The sequence below is a fragment of the Anthonomus grandis genome, chromosome 2 (genome assembly GCF_022605725.1).
Source record: "Anthonomus grandis grandis chromosome 2, icAntGran1.3, whole genome shotgun sequence".
NCBI classification, from domain to species: Eukaryota; Metazoa; Arthropoda; class Insecta; order Coleoptera; family Curculionidae; genus Anthonomus; species Anthonomus grandis.
The window spans coordinates 44,448,013-44,467,136 of NC_065547.1; the positions used below are offsets into that span (position 1 = coordinate 44,448,013).

Here is a 19,124-nt window from a genome sequence, read left to right on the forward strand (position 1 = left end):
AAATAAATAAATAAGAAGATTGATAGAAACTCATGAAAGAATCTGATGATACTTTAGGTATTAATGGCATATATTTTTCTTAAATTGTATATTATTTTGCTAAATCTCTTATTAAAAGCATAATATTATTAGACCAGTCCATATTATTGGTAAAATATTCCAGGTATGAAACAAAATGATATAACATTTGACCAAATGATTAATACAAACCAAAATGATTAATAAATTTGAAAATTTGAATTTGAATTTACTAAAACTACTTATTAGCATTAAAATCACAAACTACTTTTCCCGCTGCTGTGCAAGAAGATAAGGAGATACTTGCACCCATTGTTGGCATACCTGTGTGATGCCACCCTTCTAAATACTACAAACAAGATCTATTCGATAAACCAAAGCTTATTTACAAAAAAAAAAATAAAAACAAACAAAAATATTGACTGTCAAGAGCAAAGCACAGTGGAAGGATCCTCGGGAAAGAAAATCGAATGCAAAAAGCCAATGGCAACTAAATTTTATATATATTATTTAAAGATGAATAGTGAGTTAGGGAATTTTAAAGTTTTTTTTGTTTTAGAATGCTGCGCAATGCTGAAAATGTTATTCGACAACTGGAGAATCCTGGTGCGAGTAATGATTCCGCGGCACAGCCCGAGGAGCCAGTTGAAGAAGAGATGACACCTGTAATTGAAGCCAGGTAACTAGAATTCATCAATCATCTAATTTTATTTCATATTATCGGTAAAGTCAATTTCACAATTCTTAAGCGAATTTAAAAGAAATACATAAGTCAAATCAAATCAAATATGCTTTTTATCGTATTTTTGTTATTATCATAACATTAAAGGTTTTTGACAAAGCATTAAAAACAAAAATTCAAGTAAAACAATTAGTAATTTAACAAAACAGACTATAAGCTCTATATCGACATATATCAGGCATATTCTCATTTAATGGGAATTATGACAGATATATGCTGATACTGAGGAAATGATGATATACCAGCGAGTATTGTCAAGGTTTGCATTCCAACAATATCTGAAGTTTTCTGCCACATTTTGAACAATTCATTAAAGCATGGAATTTTCCCAGGTAAAGCAATTAAAAAGTGCACTCATTAAGCCAATCTACAAAAAAAGGACGATCCTAATGAATTTGACAACTATAGACCAATCAGCCTACTTCCAAGTTTTCAAAGCTGTTTGAGTTGACAGTTTCCAATCAGCTTCTCAGTTTTTTAAAATAGTGCAATATTTTATCTGATAAGGGTATATCTACACAAACTGCCATATTTCAGTTCACTTGTACAGTTTTTAGGAATTTGGAGGAGGGACAGCTATCATTGGGAATATTTTTAGGCCTTTCTAAGGCATATGATTGTTTAGATAGAAATTTATCAAAAAAGAAATTACAGTTATATGAGGTAAGAAATAAATCCTGGTTCACTTCTTAGCTCATTAATAGAGTCCAACAAGTACTGATAGAAAGCAGCACATCAGAAATTCAGGCTTCCTTTGTTACACTGGTTTCTTCCGGACTAGCTGTTATTGCTCTTGCCGGTCTTCTCAGTTGCAACTGCGTGCTACGGTACTTCGATCTTCTATACAACTTTTCTCTGTAGCATCTGGGTGCTGAGGTTGGATTAAAGGATTTTTAACTTCTTTCAGGATAGGAAAGAGTAATTAGGCTAAGGGGAAATGTTGCCAGTTATCTTTGGGCGGAGCCCGAGCCCCGCTTCTCGCAGAGAAAACAAAGCCTGAGTGAGTCGGGCGGAGGACTGAACGATCTCAGTCCTTTGGTTTCAACTTAGATACTGAAGAAAGAACTGTTTTAGTCTTATTTGAGTTCGGCGGCTAATATCACATTACGCCTTTCTATGGCCGGTTTTCTCTTAGTCGCAGGAGAAATTCCTCTATTAGGGAGTTGTCTACACTTTTTCCTTGAACTTTGAATGTTTTTTAATTATGTTTTCTTGAATTGTATCAAGTTTGCAGTTCAACATTCTTTACGAAGAAGGGTGCATTTGTGAACATCCTCAAACACTTATTCTGAAACACCTGAAGCTTTCTGATGTTCGTCTTCGTGGTATTCCAGAAAATGTTTGAGGCGTAAAGTAGTTTAGGACGTAGAACCTGTTTATAGACCATTCATTTATTAGTCAAAGAGAGCTTACTGCTCCTGCAGAGAAAGGAGTAGAGCCAATAACACCTCTACAAAAGGACAAAGCGCTCAAAAAAATTTTGCTCGTGACGTCACGCGTTTGGGCCATGCCCTTCGGGTTGATTTTCGGGTGAATTCCGCTGTTGACGCTGCCGTTGTTCGTCCACGGAAGGCTGCCGTAAACGCTGCCAGACTTTGCAGGTTGCCGTGAACGTTAGGATGCTCTTTTACTATCTTAAAATAATTAAATCTACCTATATCTTTAACTGCTCTTACTTTACAATTTAGTTAAAAAGAGTGCATCCTTATTTCTCTTTTTATAATTTAAACTTCCATTTTTTCAAATTTTATCATTTATCTAATACCTTGTTACTTGCCAATAGGAGTTCTTTCTATATAAATGTGACAACGGCGCACCTACTAGTTGTGCCACCTGATGAAACGAGAGGTTAGGTTGTTTATATTTATGTTCTGTCGTTGCCGGTATTTCTGCGAGATCCGCAGTAAACATTAGCTCATTTTTGTGTTTTTTTCTAAAATCGGAACTGTTTATTTCCGCGAAACGTGTATGTTATATTTATGTAAACTCTTCGCGTACTTTTAAATCGCAAAATCGTATTTTCGGACTAGAAAAATCCTCTGAAAAACCGGTTCTCCGGCGCGCCGGCCGGGCGGCGCCTCGGTTTTATTTGTTTATATCAGACTTTAATACTTTAGTTCGTGTTTAATTTAATGTTTTTCTTCGAGTTCGGCTTGTAGTTAATACCAGAGTGTAAATATGCCTTAAAAGTGTTGTGTTCCGGGTTGTAACGGAAACTATAAAAACGGACCTAAAGTGCATGTCTTCGGTTTTCCTGAGGATATAAATCTAAGGCGAAAATGGGTAAAAGCCATACACAGAGATGACTTTGAGCCCACAAACAACACCAAAGTATGTGAAGCTCATTTTCCTGAAGGTAGTATAATAAAGAGTACTCAAAGCAAAAGTACAAATGCAAAAGCCCTTGAATTAAGCAAAATTGACTTTGGCGAGCATGAGAAGCAAAATAATTTTGACAGTTTTGAAGAGTTTACAGAAAAATTTTCTGCTTTTAAACTACCAAAAGATTGGTTTACTGCTCATAGTGAGTCTCAAGACAGCAAAGAGCTAACAATTTTTAAAATTGAATACACACCTGGTCCATGCATTAATTGGGCAATTGTTTTTAATTTTAATTTAAATGTTGAAACTTTTTTATATAGCAAGCCAGTTTGTGTTTTAACATAAAAATTTAAAACTCCATATACTTCCCATAGTTTAGATGATTTATATGCAATACTTGAAGCAATAGAGGTCTATTGCTTCTTATTACTATTATTACCCTGCCTTTGGAGGAAAATGTTACCAATAATGGCAACCCCGACTGTGACTTAAATCCAAATACTGCTACCGAGACTGTATTACATGTATTACATTTTGATGGATGCACTAGTCATAATGCAACAGATGTTTTAAAGATAATTATTAAAAGTATATCCAGTACACTTTTAAAAAATTATTGCACTAAGAATAATGATCAAGTAAACAAAAAACAAGTAAAAAAATAAAACTGGATACCCTAACGAAGTAGGCTATATAATATACCAACCACTAACACTACTAATTAAAATATAATAGTTCTTTATCAAGTTTATTTTAACTTTAAATATTCTACTTAAAAAACATATAAAATATATATTTGAATCTAAAGACTATGTAGGTAGTATCCTAGGTAATTAATTTAGTTCTTTATCCAATTGATTTACTTTAAATGATTCTAATTAATATGACATTCCTGATTATGACAGTTTTTTAAATTTTCTTAATTATGACAAGGTGTGGAATAGTTCAATATATGTATTTATGTGTATATAATAACATTTTTTACTACTGGATGGTATAAAAAAATTATTATAAATACCTAAATACATAAAGTCTGCCCAACCAATCTGTAGCTAAGCGGTATCGGTGCGGGGAACGTGGTTGTAGACTAGACCCGCCTCATTTCATTCATGAAATGGCCAGTGACGTGCGAAATTTTATAAACCGATTACACAGATTTGAATGTATTAAATATTAAAAAATATGGTTTGGTTTTAATTTTAAAATATGTATTTGTAAGTAAGATATTAATTTGGAAATTAAGGTCTTCTAAAATATTTTATTTGTAAATATGTAATAAAAAAATGACAGACAAGATTAGGGAAGTTTGAGATAAAAGTAAAGTAAAGAAAACACAAAATTTGTAATACACCTACTTAGTTTATTCACTTAAAATAAGAGTGCCGTACTCGATGCCTGGATACCGCGAGGGAAAGAGCACGGCAGATAATCCCAATTATACTATTTAAACATTGAATTTACTACATAATATGTATAATTTAAATTATTATTTAAATAAGTATAATCAATTTGTACCTGTTGAAGATATATTGCTAACCACTCCAGTAACAGTCTCACTCTGCCAGCATTTTTTAAACGTTAGGTCATTGTCTATCCAAGTTTCATCTAAATAGGCAATATTGCGACCTTCGGCTCGGTGTTTTTTTATTTCTCTTAGGTATTTATACCTTAAAGATGTTATTTTTGGAAATTTTTTTTCTTCTGGCAATTTTTGCAACAGCTTTTTGCTAGTAGGCACAACTTTAAACCCATATAAATTCGATTTATTAGGTGTTTAACTATTTGAAAATGAAAGTTGTCGTCTTGTTCCACCTTCGTCATTCGCGGTCTTTTTTTGCCGGGACTAGAAAGCATTTTGTTGGGGTCCGTCCGCATTCTTTCTTCATCTTCTTTGTGAATTTTTTTCACCATTGAAATGCTTACGCCAGTATATTGAGATACTCTTTCAAGTTTGCGCTTTACTGGTAGATTAACGAAGTTATTAGTAGCTTCTTCATTGCAAACCCTAAGAATTTGTACAAGAAGTATATAATCCTGATATTCGATTTTTTTTAGTCGTCGTTCCAATTCATATTACTTATATTTATAAACATTTTATATTCAAAATAACCAACATTAACTTTAAATCTTTTTTGTTTGTAAAGCAATCGAGCTTGGTTTTATTTCATTGAATATGATTTTTATTTATTACATTAGGTACATAATTTTTGAAATTTAGTGTCGCATAAATAATGATTTTATTTTAATGTTTTTTTTTTTCATAACTGTGCTTAGGCTTTATAATTCTCTTATTATCATTTTACTTACCTATAAACATTCGCAATCACTTCCCTTACCTGGCTATGAATAAAGGTATTCATTTTAACGTAAATAACACAAAAAATGTTAAAAATTATGAATTTTAACAACAAAGAAACAAATAACACAAAACAACAACAAAACAGCAACAACAATAATAGCAAATAAACTAAACTATGTTACACTACTCAAAAGTCATAGGTCAGAAATTAAGTAGGTACCTAAAAATACAGCAATAAAAACAGTTTAATAGCTCAAAAGTATTAACATACGCCGCCGCCACTGAATCCGCAAGAAATCGATATTATTCCGAAAATTACACAAAACCTGGTAGGATGCGATCCAATAAGATAGAGAAAGACAGAGAGCTGCATAAAAATAATAAATTAATGGCTGCGATGTCCTCAACCAATCACCTGTCCCCAAACAGCGAGATGCTTCCGCGAAAGTACGACGTTGCCGGCTTTGTAAGTTTTATTAGGAATTTCGGATAAATGTTAGTCAATATTGGATTTTATAATATGCAAAACATTAGCAAATAGAACTAAAAAATATGGTTTAAACTGCATTACATTATTTATTATCTTTTTTATGATTAAATAGCTTAATTTTACCATTATATTTACTTTTCATTCAATACTATTTCATTTTTGCAATAAGACGTGACAACGCTTCAAAATTTCGCCCGCATTCTTTTCGTAGACACAGATCCGATGGTCAAACTGTATGTTGAATTTTGGGGCAGATGTAGGGGAGTTGGGAGTCTGCATTTAATAGGTATTACACCATAATATTTAACCTGACATTCAACCAGAACTAAAACATACCTTTGAATGTTTCCTGAACTCTATTCTATTCCTAGCATTTTTTAAAATAAGCCAACTATTGAAATATTAGCATATGAAATCCCTTGGTTTTTAAAAATCGGTGGCCCACATCGATGACGTCACGCGCCAAGCACTAAGGCCTTGTCTTTGAGTGGGTGTTGGTAGAGCGCATGAATGGTTCCATTCCATGAATTAACTTGCTTTATAATGTGCGTGTTAAAGTTATTCTTTTTGTCGAAATATACTCCTAGGTACTTTATCTCATCTTTCCAGCGCGCCCTAAATTGTCAAATTTGGGATGTTGCGGTCATGCTTTTTTGCTATTAGAATGGCCTCTGTTTTCTTACTATTTATTTTGATTTTCCAGTTTGTTTGCCCACTTTACAATTTTATCTAGATGACTCTGCATGTACGCTGATATATGAATTAAATTTTTACAGCTCGCAAAGACACAAGTGTCGTCCGCGAATAGTGTGTGCTTTTTGGAATGTCCGCTTGGTATATCTTGAATAAAATTGGTGCGAGCGGGGAGCCTTGGGGAACTCCCGCTCTCATCCTGTTAAAGGAGGTGAGAGTTCCATTTATTCTAACAGTAAATTCCCTGTCTTTCAGGAAATTTTTAATAAATTTAGTGAACCTTGCGGACACCCCAGATTTCTGCAACTTACAGATCGAACCGTCATGCCACACTCTATCGAAGGACTTTTCGATGTCGAGCGTGATCATGGCGGTAGATCCCTTCGCATTAAAAGAATCCACCAGACTCTGTTATATCCGTGCAAGCTGCAACTCAGTTGCTAATTCTCTTGTAAATCCGCACTGCTCTTGCGGGATTATTTTGAGTTCATCTAGCTCCTCCCATAATCTGCTTAGTACCGTCTTTTCAAAGATTTTTCCCAATGATGGCAGCAGACCAATGGGTCTGTAACTTTCCGGTTTTTTTGTTTTTACCCTGTTTAGGTATTACTACCACAATTGCTTTTTTCCATTCGACCGGAAAATAGCACAGGCTCATACATTTGTTATAAATGGTTTTTATATCCAAGAGTGTATTGTCAGGTAGTGTTTTCAGCATTTTGTTGTTTATTTCATCATGGCCTGGTGCTTTCTTATTCATTTGGTCTTTAATTATCTTATTCATTTGGCTCTTAGAAATTCAGGCTAATGAAATAGTTATACAGGGTAGTATTTTGGGGCCTTTCTTGTTTATTGTTTTTAAACATGACTCGCCTTTTGAAATTATTGATAATATTCAAAAAGAACAGTGAAATACCCTAACAATATTTGCAGATGACACAAATTTATTAGTGGCGTCTTGGAACATCTCTGAGCTATGCCTTAATGGAGATCTACTGTTAAAAAAAAAGCAAAGGTTGCATAGAAGACGAAAAATAATTCAATATTTATTAACAGTTGGGTATACAGTATCTTTAAACAACTTAAAGTCATCAGCAAACAGACAAAATTGCCTTAATACTTCAGAGGTTGGTAGAAAGCTTTTACGAACTTTGACTTGCTGAGGTCTCATTAAATATCTAAATAAAGTTTCTTTTATCCTAAAAATTGCAAGATTGTTTTGGACAAGAAGCTCTCCTTTAGGCCCCACCTTCCTATTCATTCAAATAATATAGGAGTATAATTTTCTAGAGTCATTGTTCCCACAATTGGAAACCAAGTTATCGACGGGGATGCCATCATAAATGCTGTCCATAACACTATCTTTCCAGCTGTAAAGTAAGTCAGTTAACTTATACGTTTTTTCCGCCAATCATCACTGATAAACCTGCAGTAACATTGAAGTTTCCACAACGCCATTTGTACCGAACTCCGGCCCGAGCACCAGCTCAGACCCAGCCGATTCATCTACACCGCAATCGACATCTCAAACTGCAGCAGATTCTAATAATGCCGCAGAACCTGCACCGACTGAAAGCGCAACTAATGCGGGCGCGAGTCAACCGGAAGCACCCACCCGAGAAAATCGAAGACGTGAGTGTCACCCCGGTGAAATGGCGACGCTATTAACACGTCTTAATCAACTGCAGTTCAGGTTCACTCCTTTCTTGGCCCGGTACCAGGAGTTTTTGGAGACGGATCCTGAAGTACCTGAAGCCGTAAGCGAACGTGATTAACTTTCAGTTTATTTTTTCTAAGAGACTTCTATTTAGGAACGTGAAGAAACTAGTCAGATGTTGAACAGAGTGTCCCAGGTGTTGCACCTTTTGGGACACGCCTATCACAGTTTAAGTGATATTATTGTCAGTTTGGAGCAGCGTCGTCCTCGGTTGTTGCTTTGTAGGCCGATTTTAATACCGCCGCCCAATCGTTTGATTCAGGCCGGGATTCCCATACAAGTTGAGGTAAGAGCAAAACAAGGCTGCTTCTTTTGTATTATCAGGGTGTTTGTATGTTATTAATTGTTCGGATGTTTGATTTTTTTGTTTTAAAGATCAATTGTATACAAATGAAACATATTTATGAACGAGAAATTTTGAAATACAAATAAACTGAAAGATTAAAAAGTTAAGTCGTGGGTGGGATTTGATCGTCGCGGGTTGATTATCCCGAGGATAATAATAATAATTATGATAAACGTCTTTTATTTAGCAAACAAATAATTTACAATTGTGTGAATATCATATACATATACATTCCTACGAGGATATAAGGAAGCGTGAAAGTTTAGCCGTGTGGCTACTCTTACTAATAACTAATTTTAAATGATTTCAAACGAAAACATCAACAGAAGAAAGATCCGGGGATCGTGCAGGCCAATCCAGCGGTCCCTGATCTCCTCTTTTAAAAGTCGTTGAACAGGTGTTACATAATGATGTGGGGCACTATCTTGTTGAAAAAATCAATTTTTAGAAAAACGCTGAATCAGGTGTCCAACGAAATTGTCCATGGATTATGTGTACAAATTTTTAAAATGATATCTGGTCAATTTTTTGAGTTATGAACGTTGTGTCGAATTAATTTTAAAAAAAATCAATATTTTCTAAAAATATTTTTTTTTCTCAAATTCTCGTACGAATTTGGAAAAATGCTGAAATAGGTGTCCAACGAAATTGTCCATGGATTATGTGTACAAATTTTCAAAATGATATCTGGTCAATTTTTTAAGTTATGAACTTTGTGTCGAATAAATTAAAAAAAAATCAATATTTTCTAAAAATATTTTTTTTCTCAAATTCTCGTACGAATTTGGAAAAACGCTGAAATAGGTGTCCAACGAAATTGTCCATGGATTATGTGTACAAATTTTCAAAATGATATCTGGTCAATTTTTTGAGTTATGAACGTTGTGTCGAATTAATTTAAAAAAAAAATCAATATTTTCTAAAAAATTTTTTTTTCTCAAATTCTCGTACGAATTTGGATAAACACTGAAATAGGTGTCCAACGAAATTGTCCATGGATTATGTGTATACATTTTCAAAATGATATCTGGTCAATTTTTTGAGTTATAAACTTTGTGTCAAATAAATTAAAAAAAAAATCAATATTTTCTAAAAATTATTTTTTTTCTCAAATTCTCGTACGAATTTGGAAAAACGCTGAAATAGGTATCCAACGAAATTGTCCATGGAAAATGTGTATAAATTTTCAAAATGATATTTGGTCAATTTTTTGAGTTATGAACTTTGTGTCAAATAAATTTAAAAAAAAATCAATATTTTCTAAAAATAATTTTTTTTCTCAAATTCTCGTACGAATTTGGAAAAACGCTGAAATAGGTGTCCAACGAAATTGTCCATGGATTATGTGTACAAATTTTCAAAATGATATCTGGTCAATTTTTTGAGTTATGAACGTTGTGTCGAATTAATTTAAAAAAAAAATCAATATTTTCTAAAAAATTTTTTTTTCTCAAATTCTCGTACGAATTTGGATAAACACTGAAATAGGTGTCCAACGAAATTGTCCATGGATTATGTGTATACATTTTCAAAATGATATCTGGTCAATTTTTTGAGTTATAAACTTTGTGTCAAATAAATTAAAAAAAAAATCAATATTTTCTAAAAATTATTTTTTTTCTCAAATTCTCGTACGAATTTGGAAAAACGCTGAAATAGGTATCCAACGAAATTGTCCATGGAAAATGTGTATAAATTTTCAAAATGATATTTGGTCAATTTTTTGAGTTATGAACTTTGTGTCAAATAAATTTAAAAAAAAATCAATATTTTCTAAAAATTATTTTTTTTCTCAAATTCTCGTACGAATTTGGAAAAACGCTGAAATAGGTGTCCAACGAAATTGTCCATGGATTATGTGTACAAATTTTTAAAATGATATCTGGTCAATCTTTTAAGTTATGAACGTTGTGTCGAATTAATTAAAAAAAAAATCAATATTTTCTAAAAATATTTTTTTTCTCAAATTCTCGTACGAATTTGGAAAAACGCTGAAATAGGTGTCCAACGAAATTGTCCATGGATTATGTGTACAAATTTTCAAAATGATATCTGGTCAATTTTTTAAGTTATGAACTTTGTGTCGAATAAATTAAAAAAAAATCAATATTTTCTAAAAATATTTTTTTTCTCAAATTCTCGTACGAATTTGGAAAAACGCTGAAATAGGTGTCCAACGAAATTGTCCATGGATTATGTGTACAAATTTTCAAAATGATATCTGGTCAATTTTTTGAGTTATAAACTTTGTGTCAAATAAATTAAAAAAAAATCAATATTTTCTAAAAATTATTTTTTTTCTCAAATTCTCGTACGAATTTGGAAAAACGCTGAAATAGGTATCCAACGAAATTGTCCATGGAAAATGTGTATAAATTTTCAAAATGATATTTGGTCAATTTTTTGAGTTATGAACTTTGTGTCAAATAAATTTAAAAAAAAATCAATATTTTCTAAAAATTATTTTTTTTCTCAAATTCTCGTACGAATTTGGAAAAACGCTGAAATAGGTGTCCAACGAAATTGTCCATGGATTATGTGTACAAATTTTCAAAATGATATCTGGTCAATTTTTTGAGTTATGAACTATGGGTCAAATAAATTTTAAAAAAATCAATATTTTCTAAAAATAATTTTTTTTCTCAAATTCTCGTACGAATTTGGAAAAACGCTGAAATAGGTGTCCAACGAAATTGTCCATGGATTATGTGTACAAATTTTCAAAATGATATCTGGTCAATTTTTTAAGTTATGAACTTTGTGTCGAATAAATTAAAAAAAAATCAATATTTTCTAAAAATATTTTTTTTCTCAAATTCTCGTACGAATTTGGAAAAACGCTGAAATAGGTGTCCAACGAAATTGTCCATGGATTATGTGTACAAATTTTCAAAATGATATCTGGTCAATTTTTTGAGTTATGAACTTTGGGTCAAATAAATTTAAAAAAAAATCAATATTTTCTAAAAATATTTTTTTTTCTCAAATTCTTGTACGAATTTGGAAAAACGCTGAAATAGGTGTCCAACGAAATTGTCCATGGATTATGTGTACAAATTTTCAAAATGATATCTGGTCAATTTTTTAAGTTATGAACTTTGTGTCGAATAAATTAAAAAAAAATCAATATTTTCTAAAAATATTTTTTTTCTCAAATTCTCGTACGAATTTGGAAAAACGCTGAAATAGGTGTCCAACGAAATTGTCCATGGATTATGTGTACAAATTTTCAAAATGATATCTGGTCAATTTTTTGAGTTATGAACTTTGGGTCAAATAAATTTAAAAAAAATCAATATTTTCTAAAAATATTTTTTTTTCTCAAATTCTTGTACGAATTTGGAAAAACGCTGAAATAGGTGTCCAACGAAATTGTCCATGGATTATGTGTACAAATTTTTAAAATGATATCTGGTCAATTTTTTGAGTTATGAACTTTGTGTCAAATAAATTAAAAAAAAAATCAATATTTTCTAAAAATAATTTTTTTCTCAAATTCTCGTACGAATTTGGAAAAACGCTGAAATAGGTGTCCAACGAAATTGTCCATGGATTATGTGTACAAATTTTCAAAATGATATCTGGTCAATTTGTTGAGTTATGAACGTTGTGTCAAATTAATTTTAAAAAAAATCAATATTTTCTAAAAATATTTTTTTTCCCAAATTCTTGTACGAATTTGGAAAAACGCTGAAATATATGTCCAACGAAATTGTCCATGGATTATGTGTACAAATTTTCAAAATGATATCTGGTCAATTTTTTGAGTTATGAACTTTGTGTCGAATAAATAAAAAAAAAACTCAATATTTTCTAAAAATAATTTTTTTTTAAATTCTCATACGAATTTGGAAAAACGCTGAAATAGGTGTCCAACGAAATTGTCCATGGATTATGTGTACAAATTTTCAAAATAATATCTGGTAAATTTTTTGAGTTATGAACGTTGTGTCGAATTAATTTTAAAAAAAATCAATATTTTTTAAAAATAACTTTTTTTCTCAAATTCTTGTACGAATTTGGAAAAACGCTGAAATAGGTGTCCAACGAAATTGTCCATGGATTATGTGTACAAATTTTCAAAATGATATCTGGTCAATTTTTTGAGTTATGAACTTTGTGTCAAATAAATTAAAAAAAAAATCAATATTTTCTAAAAATTATTTTTTTCTCAAATTCTCGTACGAATTTGGAAAAACGCTGAAATAGGTGTCCAACGAAATTGTCCATGGATTATGTGTACAAATTTTCAAAATGATAGCTGGTCAATTTCTTGAGTTATAAGGTCAGGATGCCTGGTAAAAAAAATGGCTCGATTAATTTTTTCCCCAACTTACCAGCACATACATTAATTTTTTCGGATATCGAGTATGGGCCTCTATACAAATGCGGATTTGAATCGCTCCATTATCTACAATTGTGTCGATTAACCAATCCGTGTAAAAAAATGAGCATTGATCCAAAAAACAAATATTAAGTACAAAAAAAAAGGATTTCCAATACATCTTTTACTCATTTCTTCGACGTATTGAAGTCGTCGGTCATAATAACTTCGTTTAGTTCGTGGAATCATTTTATTTTGTAAGGAAAAATTTGTGGGATTTTAAAATCCTTCTTACATTGCCTGGTGCTTAAGGTTTTATTTATATCAATGTATCCTAATACAGCAATTTTGATTGTGTTTGCACTTGATTGGGATTGCACGTGGATCGGATTGAGGTTTTGGATTTGTCCAAAAACTGATGTCTTTGGTCTGAACTTAAGACCTTCGTCTTTGATTTTTTGAAGCTGTTACCGATTTTTTTGTGCTAAATACAAATTATATCTTATCTTATTCTCAATGTTTTCAAGGCTCAGATTAACTTATCGGCGGATAGACCTCCGACGACCACCCCCGCCTCCACAACGTCCTCAACCACCAATTCCGACATGACGTCGTCGACTAACACGCCGACATCTTCGAGCGACAATGCCGCCACCCCGGACAGCACAAACAGTTCATCGACCGCCCAATCCACCAGACGGGCCACGATACCGTTGACCTCCCACATGCAACAAGGTTTCGTCGGTCTGCCGTTTCCGTCAGGCACGATGCGCGTGATCACTACCCCGGTTGAAATCCGAATGGAGCAACCGACCAATCAGAGACCGGCGAATAATAACAATAACACCACGGCCCCGCCTACTAGTTCGGTATCGTCTACTACGCAGGACGGTGCGCAGCAGGCTCGGCCTTCAACTGATAATAGCCAATCGGGGGCACAGCAGCCGCAAGGTCAAGGTCCACCCGGCGGGAATATGGAGTTCTTTATGGAGGTCACGCCGGATGGTATGATTTTAGTGTGGTTTAACGAGGATTTTTTTTGCATTTTCGGAATGTTTCTTTTTTAGCTTTGAGAAATGGGAATTTGATTCAGTCGTTGATGCAGATGGTGAGTTCTCAGATAGGGGATACCTTGAATATGGCGAATCAGAGATCGGAGAATCAGAATAATCAAGCTAATGGCGCGCAAACGCCAGGACAACCCTCGCAAGTAAGTTTATAATATAGACAATATCATGGATTTAAAGAAAGCAGTATATTATGCAGTGAAGTTTCTTTTAGTGGTGTAAAGTTAACATATTTTTTGGTTCTTGATGTGTGCCTAATTGTCTGTGCAGTGAATTAATTATACAGGGTGTCCCGAAAGTAATGGGACATAGAACAACAGTAGATTCCTTACGTCAAAATAATATGATTGAGGTCAACTTGCCTTATCCTAACTTTAATAGTAACTGAAATACAGGGTGTCAAAGTATTAGTTGATTTATCGTTTTTTTCTCATAGGTCCTGAACTAAATGATATACTGACATTAAATTTAGAACATACGAGTCTTTTAAAAAGAAAAATAACGTTTCGTATAGGTAGAAAAGTTTATAAAGAACCGGCTGCTCAATATGCGCACAAACCCATTTTCAACACAAAATCTATAGAAAATCCGGTGGCAGAGAGAAAAGACTACCGCAATATATTTTCTCTCGCTTCTTATTAAAGAAACCGCAAGAACAAAGCAGCCGCCGTACTTCGTTTCTTTGTACCTGCCGGGGATTTAAAGCCTATGACGTAGCCTGAAGGCCTACTCAGTGTCGTCTCGTACGGGAAGTGAGTTAAACGTGTTATAAGGCATTTAAAATCTGTTGTGTGTTTTTTTTAAAGTATAATAGTGAAATAGACTATAGTTTTTTTAGTTAGACTATCCAATTTTTATTATAAAAGGTAAGTAAAATTGCGGAAATTTCGAATGATGAGTGGATAAATATTTAGACATTTTAGTGGATAGACAACATAGAAAAACAATATTTCGAAAGTCATCACCTTTTTGATGAAGCACTGGATTCTTTAAAATTTACAGTAAATACAGGCTCATCTGATACAGAGATCGAATGGTCTTCATCGGATGAATCTGATTTAGGTTGTAATACACTATCTGATAGTGAATAAAAATATATAATATGTAAAACAATGAAATAAAATTTTAAGCTTATACCAATTTGTTTCTTTACACAAGTCGTTTAAAATACCTAATCCTAAAAAAAATTTGAATAAAGAATAATTTTCAGCTACCTATTTGAAGTCCTGTTTTAAAAATAATTAGCGAACTGCATCCTCCTGTAAGTAAAACTATTTTTTATTAGATTTTTTATGGGCACATCACAATGCTAAAAAATATAATTTTAATTTATCTACATTTTTTTAAACGAATCTCGGAGCAATTAAATTTAAATATATGCATTCTTAGTTGGTATTTTAACTAAATCAAACGCACTTCTAATATCGCTAGCTATAAATATTAATAATTTCAACAAGTGTGCCGCCTCCACTGTCTTCAGACCTCGACATAGTCATCTGACCCGATCAATAGAATAACGAGATGCGCGGATTTTGCCGCCTGTTGATGTCACCGGTTCTTTATAAACTTTTCTTACTATATACAGTTTTCGGTAGAGGGCGCTCGTTGCGTTACTTTTTTAAATCCCCTACCTCTTTTGCAGCTCCGTATATTGGTTTGAAAAGTAACAAAATAATTTCCTGTTTTAATATTACATTAAATATGTATACCTTATTAAAGTCGCTAGGAGCAACCATTTTCGACATAATCACCATTTTTTAAAAACATGATTAAAATAATATTTATTTACTACTTTATTTAAATCGCCTCTTTGGCAGTTGGCGTTGGAGACAAGTGTTTGTATTATTTATGTCAAACTTTTTGAATGTCATATAAAAACTTTTAAAACGAGTAAAAAAGTTTTGAGGCCAGATCACCGATGCATACTCAAGCAAAGAGCGAACAAGAAATTCATAAATTCATGAACACTATTTCTCGTTTCAAAGCCCAAGCTACGTATTCCTTTATTAACAGTGTTTTCAATGTGTGACACAAATGATAGTTTATTGTCAATCAGAACAACTAAATCAGTTTCGACTAATGTTAGTGGGATATTATTGCTTGTATGACAAAATGTGATAATTTGAAATTTTTAACATTAAGATCAAGGCTATTTTGACTACACCACAAATTTACACTGTCTAAATCTTTCTGGAGCAATTCTGTATTAAGCTATGCAAATGCTAAATGTTTTGAATAAACAATAACATCACTCAAATTTCTAATAAATAAATTAAAAAATATTGAACCAACATGTGAACCTTGAGGCACACCTGAGTAAATGTCAATGCTATTAGAGATATAATCTTTAATTCTGGCCAACTGCGTCCGTGTGGACAATAAAATAAATGCAAAGTGGCCCAAGATCTAACCAAGCCCCATGGCTTCAAATTTTTGAACCAAATAACACTGACTCTATCAACATTTATTTGACGTGTTTGAGGGCGACATTTTTTAGGTTAGTTTTCAATTAAATTGCAGCAGCTCCCTGGCGAGGACGGACATAACCTCTAAAATCTTAAATGAAAAGAAGGGTCGAGTGATACCTCATTTTAAAGGTCTTTTAATTCCCTTTTCAAAAGTACCACACAGTCCACCTTTTGATTGAGAAGTTTGCGAAAAATCAAGCAAACATGATAGATTTCCTCAACTAGTACTGGCGTGGTAATCACTTTAGTAACGATTGACAAATTTGTTAAAAAGTTGTTAAAAAAACTTAAAAAAGTCAAGCTTTAAGTATTTTTTTGAAAAATTGTGTTTAATCTTGAGCAAAGAATGGAAATTATTAGTCAAAGATGCGTGAGAAGAACGGCAGCATTGTTTAACGAAATATATCCTAATAGTCAATTAAATTATAAATAAGTTTTAAAATTAATTGCTAAGTTTGTGGAAACTAGTCGTCGTGTTTTGGATGAAGCTGCACAACTGGAAGTTTTAGGCACCTTTAATGCAGAGCCATCTTCATCACTCTATATCACTTCGCAGTGTGTCACGCCATGTAGGAATGTCTCACGAAACAGTAAGAAATGCACTAAAGTTACATCAATTTCACCCGTATAAAATGCAAATTCTTCAACAGCTTTTTGATAAAAGAATTGAGTTTTGTGAAATAATGACTAATATTATGAACAAAAACCAAAATATTTTACAGGATATTGATGAGTATTCATTTATATTATATGGAAATTTAAACAAAGAAAATTGTCGCTACTGGAGTAATGAAAATCCGGGAATTTTCAGATTGACACCCTGTATGAAATCTTAATGATCTCAGGTGTATGACCTTTAAAATTTAAGTCCCGATCTATCCCTATGCCTAAATATTAGATTTTTGTTCCATATTCTACAGAATGTTCTCCTATTTTTATACAGGGTGCGGCATAACTGTCTCCCTATTTTTAACCTTCCCTCGTAATGCCGTGCGGCGTCGCAGAATAGTGGGGGTACCGCCACTAAGAGCCGTATGGGAAACAGTTTTGTTTAAACATGTTTTAGTCTGAAGCATCATGTGGAGCAACGGACAGAAGCTTCGCCGTGGAAGTGTACGTCCGCGAAAATCGGTCAGTTATTGCTGCGCAACGAGCGTTTCGGATAAGATTCCACATTCCGCGAAATGAAGGAGTCCCGGACCGAAAATCAATTGTGTTGTGGGTCAAGAACTTCAGAGAAACTGGATCTGTTATCAAAAAAGGAGGTGGACGGCCACAGACAGCTCAGACACTGTGAGACGCTCGGCCTAGACGTTCGACATAGACGTTCTGCACGGAGACACTCAGCTGCCCTTCGTTTATCTGACCGCCCTGTGCGAAGAATTCTTCACAAGGATCTTCGTTTTCATCCATACAAGATGGTTCTGGCACAGGAATTATCAGAACGTGATTGGAACAATCGACGTGCTGCATGTGAAATTATGCTTCAAAATTTACCTCAAGGCGCAGTTTTTTTAGTGACGAGGCACATTTTTACTTGTCTGGCTGGGTAAACAAGCAAAACTTTCGGTATTGGGCCGCTGATAATCCTAGAGAGATACACGAGAAGCCTCTACATAGTGAGAAAGTGACAGTTTGGTGCGCCGTGTCTAAAATGGGGATAATCGGCCCTTACTTCTTTGAAGAAGAAAATCACGCTGTTACTGTCAATTTGGAACAGTGGCGGCTGCTCCGTTAGGTCATTGGGTCAATGACCCCCCAATAAAAAATAAAAAAATAAAGAAAATAAAATAGAACAATTAAAATTAAATTAGAACTCACATAATTGCACGTCTTACAATCATTTATTAAGCGTGCTTTTAACCTTTTTATGCGTGCCGAGTAAACGCACCTCGCGCGACGCCCAAACACTCACCGCGGACCTGCAACGCTAAATTCCAAATCGGGCTGATGCCCATCGATGACCCCAATATGTTAAATGCATACGTTTCAGCTGAACTCGGGCCATGCCGGCAAGTGTAGCCCGAAGTCGGCCGAAGATATCCACGCGCTGGGTCAACAGTCAAGCCGCGGAGCTCGGTTTATTAATCGTTTAACGGCGATATTGACGGTTCAATTTGTGCAATATTTTCGCAATTTAAGAGTATTATTTAGTAATTTTTCTTTTTGTTTGTTTTTATCGTGTATTTTTTCTTTTGACAGTGTTTTTTTTGAGTTTAATTTTAATTATTTTTTACCAAGTAGGGCAGTATGTCCGCGGTGCAAAGAATTAAAGAACTTAAAATTAAAAATGAACTAAATTTCGACAAACGTTTAGAGTTAAAAGAAATGGGTCGCCCATTACCAGATCTAAAAATTAAGCAGACTAGCAAGGATAAAGATAAAGAGGTTCATCGCAATTTTCGCCGGTCTATGTATGATTTGGCTGACTGGATTTGTGGGTGCGAAATAAGTAATGCATTTTACTGTTTTGTATGCCTTATTTTTTCGAATGACTATGGTGTAAAAACGGTGTTCAAGACTTAAAGCATCTAAAAGAGAAATTTAAAAAACATGTTTTATCCGCAGACCACATGAAAAGTGCCGTAGATTATGCTACAATCGGTAGTGTTGATATTCGGTCTCAGTTAGACAGTGC

At 33.4% G+C, this 19,124-nt stretch overlaps 1 protein-coding gene and 1 long non-coding RNA gene across 4 annotated transcripts in view; one reads left to right on the forward strand and one right to left on the reverse strand.

Annotated features, from left to right (window-relative positions):
* LOC126733480 (uncharacterized) overlaps positions 1 to 19,124 on the reverse strand; it is a 264,393-nt gene that overhangs the window by 151,900 nt on the left and 93,369 nt on the right. The window lies entirely within an intron of this gene.
* LOC126733450 (large proline-rich protein bag6-B) overlaps positions 1 to 19,124 on the forward strand; it is a 54,990-nt gene that overhangs the window by 5,912 nt on the left and 29,954 nt on the right. For all 3 annotated transcript variants that reach the window (XM_050436760.1, XM_050436762.1, XM_050436761.1), the window contains 6 exons: positions 578 to 697; positions 7,855 to 7,941; positions 7,997 to 8,321; positions 8,376 to 8,567; positions 13,479 to 13,956; positions 14,019 to 14,161. In XM_050436760.1, the coding sequence (XP_050292717.1) occupies positions 578 to 697; positions 7,855 to 7,941; positions 7,997 to 8,321; positions 8,376 to 8,567; positions 13,479 to 13,956; positions 14,019 to 14,161 (1,345 nt within the window). The remainder of the gene's footprint in view (positions 1 to 577; positions 698 to 7,854; positions 7,942 to 7,996; positions 8,322 to 8,375; positions 8,568 to 13,478; positions 13,957 to 14,018; positions 14,162 to 19,124) is intronic.